Below are 16786 nucleotides of genomic sequence, written 5' to 3'. Positions count from 1 at the left end.
AACTGGTGCATTGAGACTTCTTAGACCCTTGTTCAGTGAAAGACAATCACTAACCTGGTAGCACCTGACTGACTTTATCTCTCCCTGCCCCAAGTGTGAGTTTGTCACCCAGGGAGATAGATACCTGATGGGTTGGGAGTAAAGTGTCCTGTACTTTAATGGGTATCATTATCTTTTTTTCTTATAAAGAGATGGGAAAAAATGCCCTATAAAGAGAGAGAGAATGAATCTGCTTTAGAGCAGCTGCTTCCTTGGTTTTAACATTTTTGCATCAGGCAGGTCAAGAGCTTTTTTTTTATTGGCAGTGATTTATTTTTTATTTGTACACAGTGCATGGAAATACTGACTAGTGTTGGCAAGAACTTATGCTACTTAAGTTAATAAATATATAACTTAAATATTTTAATTACTCAGCTTGCTCCCAAATTTATCAAGTATGTTCTTGAAGTTAATCAATAAGCATTAAAAACAACGAGAGACTAACAAATTTAATATTTGCAGACATAAGCTTTCGAAAGATTTCAGCTCTCTTCTTCAGATGCAGTAATACAGAAAATAGGTAACACAGAGGCATCTTATAGATATCTAGGTGCATTGAGAACAATGGGGGAGGTGGAGTCCGGTACTTAAGACCTAATGACGACCATTGAGTAGGAGGTGAGAATGGGTGAGCAAAGTAATTTACCTTCAGTAGTGAGAGAGCCACTCCAAGTCTCTGTTTAAACCCAGTTTTAATGTGTCAAGTTTGCAGATCATTTCTAACTCAGCAGTTTCTCTTTGAAGTCTGTAAAGTAGCACTGCAAAATGTTACTCACCCACTTATTTAGGATTAAGAACTTCTTTGCGAGACAAGTAAAATTCGTTCTAACTGGTAATCAATCGCTGTGGGAAAAGGTGGGTGAGTAGAATTTCTGTGCCTGGGCTGGTGAACTTTTATGACAGTCTTGCAAAGCTCTGCAATGCAACCAAGTTATTTGATTTAAATATTCTTCCATACATCTGGCAGGCATGTGAACTTTGTACCAGTGTACCAACAGGTTTGTGGTAATTGTTTCCTGAGAGAAATGGGAGGTGTTATTTTTCCTTTGAAACAGGAAAATTATGTCTCTAGTAGCTCAGGTGAACACTGAGATGCAATTTTCTGAAAAAGAAAGTGATAGTTTGAATAAAATGTCCCACTTCTCTATTTGCAATCTCACCTTCCAAGAAAATAAATCCATATTTTGGCACTATTTCTTGATAAAACACTTGTGTTGATGTTTTATTTTTAAATAGCATTTGTTTGTGTGTTGTAAACAATAAACTCTTGTTTTGTTTTTCTCACTACAGTGTTTTTTTTTTTGTCATTGATACGTTAGTTTTAGAAAGGGACTTGTAGCTAGTGCTTATCTTGCCAGAGCTTGATGTGATGTGACATATATCTAGGGTAGTGCAAACAAAATACAGGCTTATTTTATTAATCTAGGCTAAAAAAGGAAATTATTTTCAAATCTTTCTTTACTCTTAAAAGTTTTCTTCAATTTTGTTGTGTTTTAGAGGCAATTGTTGCTTCTTGCCCTATATTTAGGACTCAGTCAGACATAATCCCAAAAGAGAAATCCAGTTTGTCCCTAAACTCAATAACATCCGTTTCATCCTTGGAATAGATGCAGCATGATTTTCTCTGCGGTGACTTTTTCACCAAGCATTCAGCAGCAGATATGTTAGTTTCATTAAGAAGGAATTTTGAAGCTGTGCTTCATCTGGGCAGCTGCCCATTTCCTTGATTTACTTATCCACGGTAATCCTTGCATGGTGTGGTGACCTATCAGGAAGAGTGGAGGATAAAATGTCTAAATCCATCTCTGAGCTCTCTAGCAATCCTTTCTTAGCCAGTGCTCCCATGGATGCAGTGAAAATCTTAACCAGAAACCTGGCAAACGGTGCTGCAGCCAGTAATTAACTAGAGACTACTCCCTTGGAAAAGAGACACCCATGTGAAGCAGCTGCTGGACTTGTTTTGATAAATTCTTGGAGAGGCATTAGAGGGGAAAAAAGCTGTTCAAAGGAAAAAATGACCTTCCAGTCCAAGAAAGGACTTCAGGCCAGGCTCAAGGTGTACCTGTTCTTTCATCCCTACTCCTGAAAACCATGCAGAAGGGAGTTATCCTGCACCAAGGACCAGCAGTGGAACAGCTGTCCATATTTATCTCAACCTCCCAGGGTCTCTGCTCTGAATCCTCCAGACCTAGAGGGAAGGGACAAGATCTGCTTCTCTGAGGATGCCATCTGCTCAGAATTCTTATTCCAGGACGTAGCAAAGTGACTCACCACTTGATGCGCCACCTTGTGGCTAGGAGTGATGTTGCAGGGTTTTTTCCTCTAGTCTGGCTGACCAGGCCCGCTGGTGGTCCCCTTTTGCCTTGTGACTCAGCCTTTGAGCCAGGTCACCTTTTGTCTCACCTTCTTTGGGGTAAAGGAGGGTTTTCACCCAGTAGTCACAGGGCCTTACACCTGGCCCATGGCCCTGGTCCAGTACCAGTAGTCCTTCTGGCCCCTTGTGTCTGGGATCTTTCCAGGAACGCTGTAGGGGAACCCAGTCCCTCCCTCTACCCAGGGTTCCAACCCAGGGACCCTTGTAGCAAACGGGTATGGTCTGTTGCCAAACCTTTTGCTTCTTCTTACGTTGGCTCTCCTCCTCAGAGGATGTGCCCCAGGTCAAGTCCCTAGTCCCAGTTCTCAAAGTAACAAAGGAAAAGGAATTAAATTAATGGAAATAAAGAGCAGCACCTGCTTTTCTGTCCTACTACTCTATGCTCACAGGGTAACCTATGGTAGCTTAGGTCTTTGCTGTGCTCTTTCTGGGACCTGAGGATGAGAGGTCTGTTCATCTCCCCAGGCTGGGTCCTTCTGAACTGAGCTTCTCCCTTCTCAGGCTGCTCCTTCAAGATTGGCATGCCTTGCCAGTGTGACAGGGTGTGGCTGCCTGTGCCAAAAGCTGCTCTTCAACCCCCTTCTTGCCTGGTGCGGGTTTGTATACCCTGTAGCTCTTTCGTGCAAGACTGACAACTCCCCCTTGTTTTCAAATATTTGTGACCCTTAAGAGCAGCAGTAGTGGGGTAGAACACAAATCTTGCCACCTCCTGACCAGCGTATGCTGTCCTACACGCTGCTCTCCTAGCGTTCCAGTCAGTTCCTTTTTGCCTGAAGTCAGTGAAGGAGCTTCCCACAGGACATGCCATACCTTCAGCCATCATTCCAGCCTTTCCCAGTTTCCTACAGAGCTTCGTCACCGTCCTTTCGTTACTTGTACCCTTCCTTTCAGTTAAGCCTAATTAGTTGTTTAAAATGTTGCGGTCTTTGTCTTTGGTGCTTGTGCATACTTTTTTAATGCCTTCACATCTTACTTTGTTTACTGCTTTGATGCTCAGGCACTGCTAGTCCTCAGTCGTCTTCAGCACTGTTTTTGTTTGTGCCAGTGCCTTCTAAGTGCACCAGTACCATCTTGGCTCTTTTGTTGGTCTGGCAAGCACCTCAGAGCCTGCCTTGAGACATAAGAGGCTGACTCCCAGAAGTCAGGCATGAGGCTGGCCTGGATGCTTTGAAGGGAAGGTAAACCCTGGAAGACCAGTGAGTGTTGAGACTCAATTCCAACATTGCCCATAGTGCAAACTCAACCCCACCACCATATGCCCCAGCAGGGCTGCTGCTGCACCAAGGAATCCTTGCCCCATGAGCAATGACCCTGAGGTCTCCAGTAAGTGTTTGCTCCAAGTGCATTGAAGTCTTGAGCACTGAGCTCAGGCTCATGGGATGAGGGTGAGCTCCTGGTACAAAGGGTTGAGGCAGGAGGTGTTTGGGAGGTGGGGAGCAGCTGGCTCCCTGGTTTGCCTGTGTCAAAGCCTCCTACTACAGGCAGCTCAGAATCTGAGCGGGATTTTCCATACTGGACTTGTATGGACTGGATTGGTCTGTTCACTTCTAGTCCTTTGTAGATTTCATGGTAGCCTCACAGTACCAGTTTCAGGTGATTTCTCTTGCCCTGTATTGGCAAGGTTAGGATCTCTTCACTCAAAATGTTGCTTACACCCCAACTCAGGAGAGATCAAAGGTTCAATGACTCTCCTAGTCCCCTCAAGTTTTGCCATCTGCAGCAGTTGAGAACCACAGCTGATCCATCAAGCTGAATATTTGGCCTCAGCTATTCACCCATAATTAGGGTAGCTTGCTCTAACCTAGGGTAAACAGTCCATGTCCCTCTCTCTGACAGAATGGCTCCTGGTAGGTGAGATCTCTGTATTATGGTGTATCTAAGCAGATGGTTTATATTCTCTTGGCCTTTGGAAAACCATCCCCTGTATAGATTTCAGCTTGCAAATTGAAAAGGCATGTGCCATAATGGAAACAAATCCCTAGAAAAGCTTTTCCTTTGTCCCCAAACTGATTTTCATCTGCCAGAGTATAAACTTAGACTAATGCCATCTAGATTCATTTGGCACCTATTCTGATCTATCAAGAGTATCAGTGTCTGCAGCCCCTTCTGTTCATGTTAATGTGTGGAGCCTGATGCTTTTAGAAATCCTCTGCCTTAGTCTTTTGTGTCATGGGAGACATCCATGTGGCCTTGACAAAGCTGGTGAAAGCTCTGTTTGAGCTACTCATACCTGTGAGCTGATGTTTCTTATGAGAAAGGTAAAGTTCTTGGTGGCATTGTCTTCAGTTTGTAAGGTAAGAGATCTTAAGGCTCTAGGGACTAATGCACCTTTATATCAGATTTGACAAGGATAAAGTAGTCACTGTTAGGTTGACGTAAGACCGCTTACATCGATCTGATTATGTCAGCGTACATGCTACAGCCGTGTCCCACCCACATAAGTGCCCTACTACACCAACATCATAACTTCACCTCCATAGAGGCATAGGGCTTTATTTGGTGTGGGTAGGGTGATGCAGTGTCTGTGTAGACACTGTTACTTACATCGCCTTTTGGCTGTTTTGGCAATTTCATGGTTCCAAATTGACAAGAAAGCCGGGCAGCCTGAGCCTGGCTGCCCCTGGCTCCCTGCTTCCCCCTGGGCTGCTACCCGGAGGCTTCCTGCTGAGGGAGCCAAGAAGCCCACGTGGCTGCCCCCCTTCTCCCAGCTGGGAATGGGGAGCTGAGAGCTGAAGAGGGACCAGCTAGGCTGCTGGCAGGGAGCTGCGTGGATGGCTCTCAGCCCCCCACACTGCCCACACCAGCCAGTCAATTTCCTATGATTTAGTAGCACAGTCCCAGTTTGATGAATTAGTTGGTTTCTTGGAATAGAACACAAGAATGGCCATACTGGGTCGGACCAGTGGTCCATCTAGCCCAGTATCCTGTCATGACAGTGGTCAATGCCAGGTGCCTCAGAGGGAATGAATAGAACAGATAATCATGAAGTGATCCATCCCGTCAGCCATTCCCAGCCTCTGGCAAACCGCAATCCCTGCCTATCCTGCCCAATAGCCATCGATGGAATAGTACTAGCAATCTAAATCTCCTTTTGTTTTCCCCATGCTCTTCCCAGCTCTCTGCAGCAGATGGAGGAGGAACTGTAGGTGCGTACTGTTCACCCTTTCAGTGCTTCCCCTCCCACACACTCCAAGCTTGGAACCAGGAAATGGGGTTCAGACTCCTCAGCATCCACATTGCTGAGAGCCAGCACAGGCTTGCAGGAGTGCCTGTGCCTCTGGCAACCAGCAGGGTTGATGCAGGTAAGAGTGGGTCTAGCACTGCAGTCCGTGGCTCCACTGTACATCCCACTCCAGTTGCTGCTCCTCTCCTGTGCTGCAATGTAACTCCGTTGATTTGGGGAGTAGTTCCTTCTGAGTGGCAGAGATCACACAAAAGACTTAAGAAGTGATGTCTCCAATTTCTCTTGGCTAATGATTAAGGTGGGCTGACATGAGGGGAGAGCTCTTGCCACACCAATCAGGCAGTAGGAGCTCCCCCTCTGCTTTTAAAGTGGGGGCACAGCTCCCCCTCCTTATTTTAGCCCCTCTTCTTGGCATCCCTATGCAGGACAGAATTAAAGTTGAAGGGTGTGGGGAAGTTTCATTGCAAGTCATCATTTCCCAGTTATCTAACAGTGGTATCCATTATCAGATTGATGTACCCAGTCCTCCTTAATGACTACTTTTTTATCTCGTTACTGTTCTATATAGGTTTTTGTACCTCACTCATAACTGAAGTATCTGAGTGGCTTCCAGTCATGCATTAAGCAGTGCGACTGCCCATTTGTTGTGTTGTTTTTTCTCTCATACTCTCCCCAAAGGGAGAAGCATGGGCATGGAGTGTCTTGTTTTGGCAGGGTTTTTATAAATGTTTGATTTATGCCTCTTGTAATGTGTTTGCATTAGAGAAGTCCAGGTCAAAGAAATGTACCTTGCACTTGGAGTGGAAAATGTTGAGGTTTATGATGGTCCTTTGTTCTTGGGAGAGTTCATTAGATGTTTTCAAGACACCAGGATCTGATGGAAACGCTCAAGGAGCTGACTGAGGAGATATCTGAGCCATTAGTGATTATGTTCTAAAAGTCGTGGAAAATGGGATTGATTTTAGAGGACTGGAAGAGGGCAAATATAGTGCCGATCTATAGAAAGGGGAATAAAGACAACCTGGGGAATACCGGCCAGTCAGCTTAACTTTAACAGGCCAGTCAGCTTAACTTTAACAGGCCAGTCAGCTTAACTTTAACTTAATGGATCAAATATTTAAGCAATTACTTTGCAAATGCCTAGAATATAATACGGGGATAAGTAACAGTCAGCATGGATTTGTCAAGAACAAATTGTGTCATACCAACTTTTCTTTGACAGGGTAACAAGCCTTATGGATGGCGGGGGGAGCGGTAGATGTGGTATATCTTGACTTTTGTAAGGCTTTTGATACTGTCTCATCTGAACTCCTCATGAACAAACTAGGGAATACAGCCTAGATGGAGCTACTAAAAGGTGGGTGCAAAACTGGTTGGAGAACTGTTCCCAGAGAGTAGTTACCAATGGTTCACAATCAAGCTGGAAGGGCATATCAACTGAGGTCCCACGGGGATCAGTTCTGGGTCCAGTTCTGTTCAGTATCTTCATCAGTCATTTAGATAACGGCATAGGAAGTACGCTTATAAAGTTTGCGGATGATACCAAGCTGGGAGGGTAGCAAGCGCTTTGGGGGATAGGATTAACATTCAGAATGATCTGTAAAGCTCTGCGCGTGTACACAAATGTGGATCCGCATTCGATTCGCCCCAATCAGCTGACTTCCGACCACTGTCCGCAGTGTAGTCATACGTACCCACACGCACCTGCAGCTCTAGGGTCCCCAGTCAGCTGTTTGGAGGCCAGCCTTGCTACAGCCTCTGCCACTGATCAGCTGTTCGGGGGCCAGCACCTCCCGGCAGCTACCCAACAGCTGATAGGCGGCAGGCAGAGAAGCCTTGCCCCATTGAGATGGGGGTGGGGACTGGCCCCCAATCTTCTGTTCCATGGGGTTCCCCTGCCTGCTGCCAATCAGCTGTGCAGGGACCCCCGTGGAACAGCTGATTGGCAGCAGGCAGGGGAGCCCCGCGGATCAGCTGATCGGTGATCAGCCCCCACCCCCATCTCAAACATGGGGAAGCAGCCGCAAAAGCTATGAAGTACAGACAGCTGCTTCCCCGTCTTTGAGATGCGCACCTGATCTGCCATCCACAAAAAAAGATCCTCTAATGTCCACATCTTTATATGCGGATATCCATGGATTTGCAGGGCTCTAATGATCTGGACAAACTGGAGAATTGGTCTGAAGTAAATAGGATGAAATTTAATAAGGACAAATGCAAATTACTCCACTTAGGAAGGAACAGTCAGTTACACACATACGAAATGGGAAATGACTGCCTAGGAAGGAGTACTGCAGAAAGGGATCCGGGGGTCATAGTGGACCACAAGCTAAATATGAGTCAGCAGTGTAACACGGTTGCAAAAAAAGCGACATCATTCTGGGATGTATTAGGAGTGTTGTAAGCAAGACACAAGAAGTAATTTTTCCTCTCTGCTCTGGTTAGGCCTCAACTGGAGCATTGTGTCCAGTTCTTAGTGCCACATTTCAGGAAAGATGTGGACAAATTGGAGAAAGTCCAGAGAAGAGCAACACAAATGATTAAAGGTCTATGAGGGAAGATTTTAAAATTGTGTTTGTTTAGTCTGGAGCAGAGAAGACTGAGAGGGGACATAACAGTTTTCAAATACATAAAAGGTTGTTAGAGGAGGAGGAAGAAAAATTGTTCTTGTTAGCCTCTGAGGACAGGATAAGAGGAAATGGACTTAAATTGCAGTAAGGATGGTTTATGTTGGACATTAGGAAAAAACTTCCTGTCAGGGTAGTTAAAGCACTGGAATAGATTGCCCAAGAAGGTTGTGGAATCCCTATCATTGGGACTTTTTAAGAGCAGGTTGGATAGACAGTTGTCAGGGATGGCCTAGAATGCTTGGTCTTGCCTTGAGTGCATGGGACTGGACTAGAAGACCTCTCAAGGTCCCTTTAAGTCCTACTATTCTCTGATTCCCCAGCCTCGAACAGCCCCTGAAGAAAGTTCTGCCTCCCCCACAGACAAGCTTTACTCTTATTGTTGAGAATGCCATTGCACCAGAAGAGCAGTTTATCAGCCATGGTGTTTCTTGTATGCAATGTTGTTGTAGCCGTGTCAGTCCCAGGATATTAGACAAGGAGGGTGAAGTAACTTCATTTTTTGGACCAACTTCAGTTGATGAGAGAGAGAAGCTTTTGGGCTACACAGAACTCTTCCTCAGACCTGGCCAGAGGAGATCTGTGTGGCTCAAAAGGTTGTCTCTCTCACCAACAGAAGCTGGTCCAAAAAAACATTACCTCACCCACCTTGTCTAACCATACTCTTTTTCCTGAAGCTTTCTGGTCTTTTAGATATCCTGGACCGAGACCATGGAGTACATGTTTTGTTTATATCCCTCCTCTGAAATGTACATGTGAATGTGGAATGATTAAGTATTAGTCATCCATCACTGTATCAGGTATTGTTTGAAAGAAGCCCTTTTGAATGCCAGAAACTTTCAGTGGGTACAGGAAGCTCCCATTGTCTTCAAAAGGAGCAGCCTGCGTGCATCAGAGAACAGAACTTGACCTCAGGGATGTAATTTTCAGACTGTGAGGTCTTGAAAGGAGGGACTGTCTGTCTTTTGTGTCTTGAAAGTACCTAGTAAACACTGCCATCAATAAATAACAATGTAAAGTCACTTGTTGAGATGACGTAATCTATAATTTGCATGGGAAAATTGTTTGTGTAATGTTTGGGTTTTTTTGTGGGAGGCTATAATTTAAGATCTAAGTATTTCTTTTTTCTGATTCATATCCTGCTGGGGTGAATTGGGTATTTGGATGTTCTCTCAGTGTTTGTCTAAGATGATAAGAGATCAAGGATAAATCAGAGTTTCTAAACCATGTTAGCTAACCCTGACCTTTCCATTAGTGTAAACACAGGTTAGCATATTTTACCTCAGTTTAACTGGTTGAGGTTGACCTTGGGGGAGGGGAAGCCTATACTTGATCTCAACCAGCTAAATTGAGGTGAAAGGTATTACTAACTTGTGCGTATGCTGGGCAAAATGTTGGGGTTAGCTAGCCTCAATTTGTGCCTAATCTAGTAAAATTCAGTGACACTCACTTTCTTCTTCTGTTGCTCATCCATGCACCTTTCACACCAGTCTCTCCTCTCACAAATACACACTTCACATTTGTTTTTCTCACACACAGAACAGCAATTCACTTGCTACTTCACCCCTTCTCAACTCTCTATCTTGAGTTGCCCTATCCATTCTCAAACCCACTCACCCTGGGCCTTTTCGTTTACTCCAAGTCACTGATTCTGTTCTCTGTCAAATTCGTCAATTCTCTTTTCTCACCATCCTAGCTCCTCAGATCTCTTCCTCCAGTCTGTTCATTCTTTCTTTGCCCTCCCCACCCCCCAAGCAAATTAATCAATACTGCTATTTTTAATGGAGGCAGCTGCAGCTCTTCCCTCAATCATTCTACTGCTGAGCCAGTGGTAGGGTAAGGGGATCTTACCCCTACAGTTGCTTTCTCACTGTCCAGGCAGCTGTACCAGTCTGCTTTTGATTCACATTTTTAAAGTTTAAAATTTTCTTTGCAACTATTTTTGGTTTTATCATTAAATGAAAGCTTAATGATAATGGCATGAGTTGATGCCATTATATGTACTACGTAGGGGGAGTATGATGCTTTCTTGCATGCATGGGAATTTGCAAGACTATTAAATATATTAAATAGTATTTTTAATCTGCTTTTGCTATCATATGCTCCTCCATACATCCTTCAATGCGGCTTCTGATTGAAAAAAATAATTCTATTGTGCAGGTTCAGCAACAGGTTCATCCCAATTTTTCAGCAAAAGAAGATTCCCTCTATTATATTGAAGAGTTGATACTTCAGCTGCTAAACAAACTATGCATTGCACAGCCACGAACTGTCCAAGATGTAGAGGTGAGAATGGCAAAGCTGTCTTAACTATAATGTTGTAAAATAGGTGCTTGCTTACAGAATGACGGTATTCAACTATTGTAAGTAATCTAAGTTTAATTTATAACAAGGTAGAATAAAAATAGTAGGGCCTTTTAAAAAAAAAAATTAGTCAGTGTTCTGTTTTCAGAAATGGAGCTTCATTTGAGTTGCAATTAGTTACGAAACTTCCGTTCAGAAGTTATCTTTTAATATTTAAAACAATATCTGTTGTGTTTTTTAACGAGTGCAGAAAAGGATAGCTAGCTGTGGATGTTTTTGTATTGCTTTACTTAAAATAGACCTTAAACTGTAGAATTTAATCTCTTCCTTTTTAGTTAATCCACAGAAGCAAAATGTAAACATCGTAATGTAATGAATTTAAACTACTGATTTAGAGTCTGATCTTGCAACTGATAGTGAGTGGGCAGGTTGCTGTGACTGTGTGGAGGTTTATTGAACTCAGCGGGGCTCTGTATTCCTGCAGCTGGCTGTCTCTTTCACTGTCGGTTACAGAATTGGGACCTTAATGGGCTAGGCTTCTTGGCAGATACACCCTGAGTTATGTAGTAATTTTAAATAGCTGTTATAATCTTCACATTGGAAAAACTGAATTTCTTTAAAAAAAAAAAAAAAAAAAAAAAAAAAAAGGGGGGGGGAGAAACAGCTTGACTGGCTTTGTAGAATATTAGACAAAGTGTACCTATGTATGTAAGGCACTTTCAGTCCACTACAAGGTGATGCTCTCCTCTAATATTCTACAGATTTGTAGTGGAAATGTTTCATTTGTGAATACTTATAAAAATGTAAAACATATTTATTTACAAAAATGATTGCCCATGGGATGGGGTGATTTTGAGATTCTTATTGTGTGTAGTGACTTTAAATCCATTACTTGACATTGAGTCAATTGGTTAATTGTTAATATTGGTTTATGATTGATGTTTTATATTGTTGTACAATGGTTTTGATAAGTTTATTTAGCTTTATTTTGCATATGTGCCTTAGTAGCCCTCTTTATTTCAAGCTACCACTGGCAGAGTCTGGATTTGATCTTTCGATGTAGAAGTGAAAAGCTCTGTATTCTATCTCCAGTCTCATAGAACATAGAGCAATGCTTTGCCATGTTAGAAACTGTTACCTGCTCGCTAACCATGTAATTTGTCTTCTAATGTAAAAGGAATGATTAAATAAGTTTGTGTGTGTATTAATAATCTCCTGTTGGATGTGATTATGTTCCACAGAATGCTGTATCAGCTAAAGATTGTAGGTATATATTTTATTAGTTACACCAGTATTGATTTAAGAGAGAAACTTAATGCCTATAAGAGTCCCAATACATTGTTTCTTAGAGAAAAGAGAGATGCTACTCTTTTATAAAATTGCCAATACTTTAACTAAGCAAAGAGATGTCTCAGCACATAAGATTTTAGCTATACATAGGATTTAGTTTTAGTTGTATTTTTTAATTTTTTGAAATAGTGAAACAATATTGATAAAAGCACATAATGATGTGACCTAATTAGGCTTCATTATTTCATTAAAAATGAGAAGGTATGTTTAAAATGTAACGGCAAGTTCCCAAAAACTGTAGTGTGTCCTTAAGGTCAACAGACTTAAACTCTGCCAGACCAATGAAGGAATGAGTCAAGGTCTGTTCATGGAGATCACTTTGACATCAGACAACTGATGCTTAAATCTGGACGTTGTTTGCTCTACACCGCAGCTGTTCTCAGTGGTCATGATAGAACACAAGGAGAGCGGTGATCTCAGGTCCAGTTCATGCAACTATTTACACATGCAAGTGGCTCCCATTGGACTAAATGGACTACTTGTATCTAAAGTTAAGCATGTGCATAAATGTGATCAGGAACAAGCTTAAGGTACCCAAAGCCCAAACCATAAAGGGTTTAAATAGATTAGAAACAACACTTTGAATTGCATTTTGAACTGTTTCCAACTACAAACAGGAAGCCGTGGGCAGCTACCTTCCAAATTACCTGTGTTTTCTGGGTGGCTTTCAGGTGCAGTACCAAGTGAAGTTGATTGCAGTAACCCAATGTGAAGGTCATAAAGCTGTAGATAACTATGGCAAGGCTTGCATCCGATAGGAAAGGTTGCAATCTGTTTACCTGGTGCAGGATGACAAAAGCGACTGTTAGCTAGTATTGCTGTGTGATCTTTTAAAAGAACTCTGCACCTAGTAAGACTCCCAGATTATACATCCGACTGTAAACGTGGGCAAAAGCCCTTTATTATGGGGACCTATCTCCTGGATGATTCCTGCAGCTGATGAGTGAAGCCTCTGTCTTGTCTGAAGTGAGCATTAGCCATCTGGCCCTCATCTAGATGTCAGTTTTGCCTAGACGCTGTGAAAACTATCAGTCAGCTCTGGTGACAGCTATAATATAGAGTTGTATGATGGCACCATGTGTCACATGCGAGGTTACTGAGGGAGGTGAGAACCTTGCAGCAACCCACATGAAGGCCCATGGGGAAGAAGGGCAATTGCCCAGGACTCCCTTCTGGGGCCATGGAGAAAGGAACAGAGCCTTCCATCTGGGTCCAGTTCCTAGTTCTGTCACAGACTCTCTCAGTGACTGTGGGCAAATTACATCTCTGTGCTTTAGGGCAGTGGTGCCCAACCTTATTACACAGGAGGGCTACATAAACCTAAACACAACCTTGTGTGGGCCAAACGGATTCTTCATGCTTCCTTGTGTAAACTAAAATGATGTAAACACGATGACAAAATGCTAACAAATGGAGTTTAGTAAATTGTGTTGAAGCAGGCCACGGGCCTTATGAAATGCTCTGGTGGGCCATATATGGCTCGTGAGCTGGAGGTTGGGCACCCCTGCTTTAGGGTATGTCTACACAGCAACTAGACACCCGGCGCTGGCTCGTGCTAGCTGACTCAGGCTTGCAGGGCTCAGACTGCCCAGCTGTTTCATTGCTGTGTAGACATCGAGGCTTGGGCTGAAGCCTGGGCTCTAGGCCCCTGCTGCGTGGGAGGGTCCCAGATCTCAGGTTCCAGCCCAAGCCTGAAAGTCTACACTGCAGTGAAACAGCCCCGCAGCCCAGGCCCCAGGAGCCTGAGTTGGCTGGCGTGGTCCAGCTGCGGGTTTTTCTTTGCTGTGTAGACAAACCCTTAGTTCCTCATCTGTGAAGTGGGAGCAATATCCCTTTGTCTTGTCCATTTAGACTGAGAGCTCTTTAGGATCTTCTCGTACTGTGTGTGTACAGTGCTCTGTATGCTTGGGCCATTATCTCAGTCGGAACCCCCAAATGCTATCATCATAAAAATAGCAAAGGGCAGGAAGGATTGTTTTGAGGAGAGATTTGAAAGGATGCTTATTCCATGGGGAGCAGAAGACTGTTCCAGTCTTAGAGATGGGACTGCATGAAAGGAGAAAAGCCCAAGAGTTGAGAGAGAAATGGAGCAGGTAGAAACAGTGGGATAGAAACATGAATAGAGAAAGTAGGTGATTGACTTTTACAAGCTTCTGTATGCTGACTGTGTTTAAACTGCATTTCATATGTTTGGGCAGGAGCGAGTTCAAAAGACATTTCCTCATCCAATTGACAAGTGGGCTATCGCTGATGCGCAGTCTGCTATAGAGAAACGAAAACGAAGAAACCCTCTCCTGCTACCTGTGGACAAGATACATCCCCTGTTAAAGGTATTTTAAAGAAGTTTGAGTTAATTATTACTTTAAGCTACATTTTGTTTGTTTAGCATAGTGTATTTAAATATTTCTTTTGAATTTGTGTGTAAACTATTGTAGAAAAGAAAAGACAAATCCAGATCAGTTTCTGATGTTGAATGGAAGAGTAAAACTAGCCATCTTAGTAAACTATATTTATGGAAATTAATCTGTAAAATGCACTAAACCAAATTTCTGAATCTCTCTTGTTGTAGACCTCACTTATTAAAGTGCGATTCTACTCTGAAAAGTAATTATGTAGAAAATGGTGGCACCTTACCCCCCACATATCTGCTCTTGTATGTATTCAGAGTTCTCTCTGGTCACTGTTAATAGCTGCTTTGTATTGTCACTGTAGAGAAAAAACAGCTGAGGGATAGAGGTGTTTACCATTCCTTGTACATCAACAGAAATGTTTACTGAATTTCAATCGGTTACATTCATGCAGACCCATTGGAGTCGGGAGTTGTCACTGAGACATAATTTGACACCAGTGGGTTTGCCAAGGCATAATAAAAGCCCTAATTTGAACTACAAAACATTTATTATGGGGTGGAGGTTTCAGAAGGAAAGTAGCCAACTTGACACTCTGATCCCAGGTTGAGTGTGCAAGGCTGACAGGTGAATATTACTTTCAAACTGAGTGAGTTTGATATGGAAATCATTGAGTCACAAACATTTAATCCCCTGGTGCTATTTTAGTGCATTTTTCATAGCAGAATAGTATTTCCTTATTTCAGATCAGTGCGACCATAGCAATAGCTGACTTAACTTTACTTCGCTGCAAGTATAAATGGAAGAGGGATATCCCTTACTTTCCATTTCCTAAGGCTATGGGGAGGAAGTTTGAGTGAATCGGTATTCCTTTAGTCATTCATACTTGTTCCATATCACCAAATGTCAGTAGGTGACTTAGAATGTTTTGTGACCAAGACATTTTATATAGAGACAACAGAAACAACTAGGGAATAAAAGGCTTTTTGAAAACTTGTCATTTTCTGATGGCTTACATTAAGAGTAATTTACAAGTATACCTTAAAAGGGGGCTATCAAAGATTAGCAAAGTTTGGGAAGCATTTCTGATCTGTACATATAATAAGATATTATTTATACAGTGAAATATAGCTGCAGTTAAGATATTTAATTAGCCTTCTGTGCAAGGGCCATATCTTTCTAAGTGAAGAAATAGCTGGTACTGCAACACTGATATACTTAGTCTTCAGTTTAGTAAGTTAGCTTCTTTAAGGTCAGGATAAACAATGGGTTTTTTTTAAATTTGTTTCAAAGTGCTCACTTGCTTTGAAGGGAACTAGACTTGTTATGATTTCAGGTACCCTTACTGCTCAATTTCTAGAATAGGTCTGGCTCTTAAAGTTGCTTCTCCTTTTCCTTCTCTACAGATAGTAAAACGTAACTTATTTAGAAATTTATGTTGGAAATCTCTGCTTGGAAATATTTAAATACAAAATTATACACCAGCATGTGAAGATGTGCTCTTAAAAAACATGTGGCAACATTCTTTTGTATCACTACAAATTACTTTAAAGGGTTTTTAAAAAAATTAAAACTGATGTGCTATAATGTGTACAGTTATAAGAAAGAATTAACACTCTAAAGTTCTTATGGTTTGTCTAATGTATCCCCACATCAAACTTAACGGTAGGAAAAATTCTTGTTTGGCTTTTGCTTCTTAACTAGTAGTGCCACTCGTTAATTTTGAAGAAACCACGAGAGCCTGGAAGTTCAATTTCTTGGACATCCTGTTGTCTTTTCAAATGGGTTTTTTTTTAAACATAAGTTTATCCTGAATTAATTTTACAGTATTCACACATTTTTCATCTCTAAGTCAGTCTTTAAAAATACAAACATTTCTTCTTATTTTAAGGTATTACGTGAGTCTGTTTCTCTCCATGTTTCACATTTCCAAAGTGTAAAAGGAAATCCCTTCTGTCAAATGGTAGCATTGCTGAATAAAGTTAGCAACTAGCATAACAATGGAATACATATCTGCTGTCTGTCTTCTTTAACAGGAAAATTGGAGGCCTTATCAATCTCTCTCTCTCTGGAATAATAATCATCCTCCTATCTATTGAGTATAATATCTTAGTTTACTGCAGTGGTTGGGGGTAGCTGTTGAGAAGGAAAACCTAGCAGCTCTGCATAATGCTTTTCTTTTTAAAGATTACTCATTGAACTTGTAAAATCAGCTAGTGGGCAAGCATATAGAACGGTAGTAGTTGATTTTAAATGATGCATCCCAAGATATATGATGGCATGATAACAGATTATTGCTATTATGAAAATGAACAAGCCTATCTGTATTTATTCATGATGGTCCTATCACAAATATGTATCAGGCAAAAGGTGTGGGGTGAGATAAACCATCTGCAGAACATGAAAAATATCACCCTGTTGTTCCCCTTTCAAAAACATTTCAAAGTCTTCCGTTTCTTTTCTCTTCTACTCCACTTTCTTTTCTCCCATAGCTTATATAACCCCTTCATATTAATTTGAATATAAATACTGTACGTGACTTCTTCAGTTGCACACATGA

General features: G+C 42.1%; 1 protein-coding gene across 2 annotated transcripts in view; it reads left to right on the top strand.

Moving 5' to 3' along the window:
- Positions 1 to 16786, top strand: part of SOS2 (SOS Ras/Rho guanine nucleotide exchange factor 2) — an 89295-nt gene that overhangs the window by 11553 nt on the left and 60956 nt on the right. The window contains exons 1-3 of one of the 2 annotated variants that reach the window (XM_067554737.1): positions 5573 to 5715; positions 10385 to 10510; positions 14077 to 14208. In XM_067554737.1, the coding sequence (XP_067410838.1) occupies positions 5710 to 5715; positions 10385 to 10510; positions 14077 to 14208 (264 nt within the window). In that variant the 5' untranslated portion in view covers positions 5573 to 5709. Of the gene's footprint in view, positions 1 to 5572; positions 5716 to 10384; positions 10511 to 14076; positions 14209 to 16786 lie in introns of those variants that run through there. The other variant, XM_067554736.1, reaches the window with a different exon arrangement.

The sequence above is a fragment of the Emydura macquarii genome, unplaced genomic scaffold, assembly GCF_026122565.2.
Source record: "Emydura macquarii macquarii isolate MOO-44397 ecotype Brisbane River unplaced genomic scaffold, CSIRO-AGI_Emac_v2 contig_1551, whole genome shotgun sequence".
NCBI classification, from domain to species: domain Eukaryota; kingdom Metazoa; phylum Chordata; order Testudines; family Chelidae; genus Emydura; species Emydura macquarii.
Note: the sequence above shows the minus strand (reverse complement) of the source record. Positions and strands in the feature narration are given on the sequence as shown.